At 46.3% G+C, this 2397-nt stretch overlaps 1 protein-coding gene across 1 annotated transcript; it reads left to right on the forward strand.

The window, feature by feature from the left end:
* Positions 1 to 409: 409 nt before the first annotated feature.
* AGABI2DRAFT_69272 (hypothetical protein) lies at positions 410 to 793 on the forward strand (the record flags this gene model as incomplete). The annotated part of the gene is made up of 1 exon (XM_006461416.1): positions 410 to 793. One exon carries the CDS (start codon positions 410 to 412, stop codon positions 791 to 793), a length of 384 nt encoding a protein of 127 aa, XP_006461479.1.
* Positions 794 to 2397: the final 1604 nt, after the last annotated feature.

Raw genomic sequence — 2397 nt, forward strand, 5'->3', positions numbered from 1 at the left:
TTCAGGAGATGGAAAGGAGCTGAGTGGCTTCATAACAGCGTGCAAAATTTATTTAAGTTTAAAAATGGTAGGAAGGCTGCAAGGGGATCAGATTACATGGATATTGTCATATGTACAAGGAGGAGCGGCAGAATCTTGGAAGGAGAACATCATGGAGATGATTGAAGGTGGTGAAGAAGAAGCTCCAGCCCACACGGAGGAGCTTTTTGATAGTCTGCGGAACAATTTCGGAGATGCGGATGAGGAGAGTACAGCAGTAGGAAAGTTGAGGTTGATCGAGCAAGGAAGCAAAAGCGCGGAGGAACATGTACAGGAATTCAAGAGGATAGCACGAGACAGCGGATACGAGGGACGAGCCCTCATCGAAGAATTCAAGAGAAGTTTGTCAGGAAGAATTAGGAAGGCGCTGATGGAGTCAGAGAATCCACCAACTACCATCAGGAGTTGGTACGAGAGGAGTATGAAGTTGGATAGGCAGTGGAGGCAGGCAAAGGCGGAGGAAGAATATTATCGACGGGGGCAAGCGAAGCCCCAATTACGAACCCACACTCAGAACAACACTTTCGTGAGGCCCCAGCCTCAACGTCGAGATCCAAACGCAATGGATGTCGACTCTGCCGCAGGACCCAGCCGAGGTCCTATCAAGTGTTACAAGTGTGGGAAGTTGGGGCATATGGCCAAGAACTGCTGGAGCAAGGCTCCGGCTCGAGATGTGCGAACGTTAGATGTGGACGAGCAGCGGGACTATTGGAAGAGGATGTTCGAGGAGGAACAGAAGAATTTAAAAGAGTAAAGGAAGCAAAGTCTCCTCGTTTGACTTCCTACAACAAATTTGATGTACTATGTAACGAAATCAATGTTTTGGACACTGTACAAGAGGAGAGTTTCCTTGTAAGGACAATTCGACCTTTAAGGGAAATTAAGCTGAACGTGGGAGTGGAGAAGTTGGACACACATGATGGAGTAGGAGTACAGGCGTTGTTGGATAGTGGAGCAACGGGGATGTTTATGGATAAGGCGTTCGCAGAAGAAGAAGGGTTCAAGCTGGAACCTTTAGAAAGACCTATCCCAGTCAAAAATGTTGATGGAACCATCAACGCATCTGGAGCAGTAACACACCGAGTTGCTGCAAATGTGTACTACAAAGGGCATAAAGAAAGAGTACACTTCGAAATATGTGGCCTAGGAAAAAATAAGGTCATATTAGGAATGCCTTGGTTACAGATGCACAATCCGGAAATTGATTGGGAGAAAGGAGAGGTAAAGATGACCAGGTGCCCAGACGGGTGTGGGTACAAAGATAAAGGAAAAGCCAAAGAAAAACAGGAGGAAATACGAAAGGTAGAAGAGCCGAAGAAATCAACTAGGCAGTTGATGAAGGAAGCGCGAGAGGAAGAAAAAAGGGAAAAACCTGACATGTCACACAAGCAATATGCAGGTTGGAAATTAGTTTCCTTCCCAAAGAAATCCAATTGGGGAACGGTGTTGCAGTATAGATGCGAAGAGTGTGGAATCCAAACATCGGAACACTTGTTGAGCAAACACAAATGCCCAGCAAGAGAGGAAATCGCCTTGGATGAGTTTGGGATGCCATACGAAGGAAGTGACGACGAAGAGGAAGGCCCAACTATGGCCCAAAATAGAAGCATACGAAAAGGAACAAGAAGAGATACGAGATGAAGAAGATAGATTCGAACGGGTGAACAGGGCAGTAGGGAGATTCACCACTCCCAAAAATATCATCGAAGGAATTGCCCTGGGAGTAGAAGCAGCGTTTGCTAGGGAATTGGCACGAAACAGGCGTGCTAATAGTGGAGCTGAGGGGTTGGCGCAACAACCCAAAGAGAAAGCTGAGGGGTGGGCGCAATCACCCGGTGACGTGGCTGACCGATTAAATGGGGATAAGGCAGAACGTCTAGAAGAAGACAACATCAAGACAGCCACCGTGGGAAAAGCGGAGGCTGGACAGGTACGTCCTAAACGAATAAGCGCCCAAAAGAAAAATAGGAGTAGAGAAGAGGAAGGTCAATTGGAAACGTGGGTGAGAGGGATGACAGAAGAGATGCCGGAAGAAGAAGAAATTCGAAGCATAGATTCAGTGGACCAACTTGTACCCAAACGGTTCCACAAATTTCTTAAGGTGTTCAAACAGAAGGAATCAGAAAGGATGCCCACTAGGAAACCATGGGATCATGCTATCGAGCTAAAGGAGGATTTCAAGCCCAAGAAAGGAAAAATATATCCCTTGTCACCAAATGAGAGAGAAGAAGTCCAAGCATTCGTCAAAGACCAACTTCGAAAAGGATATATTAGACCATCGAAATCTCCTCAAACTTCGCCAGTATTTTTTGTGCCAAAGAAGGATGGAAAGAAGCGGATGGTACAGGACTATAGGTT

Source organism: Agaricus bisporus (genome assembly GCF_000300575.1).
Source record: "Agaricus bisporus var. bisporus H97 unplaced genomic scaffold AGABI2scaffold_5, whole genome shotgun sequence".
NCBI lineage: Eukaryota > Fungi > Basidiomycota > Agaricomycetes > Agaricales > Agaricaceae > Agaricus > Agaricus bisporus.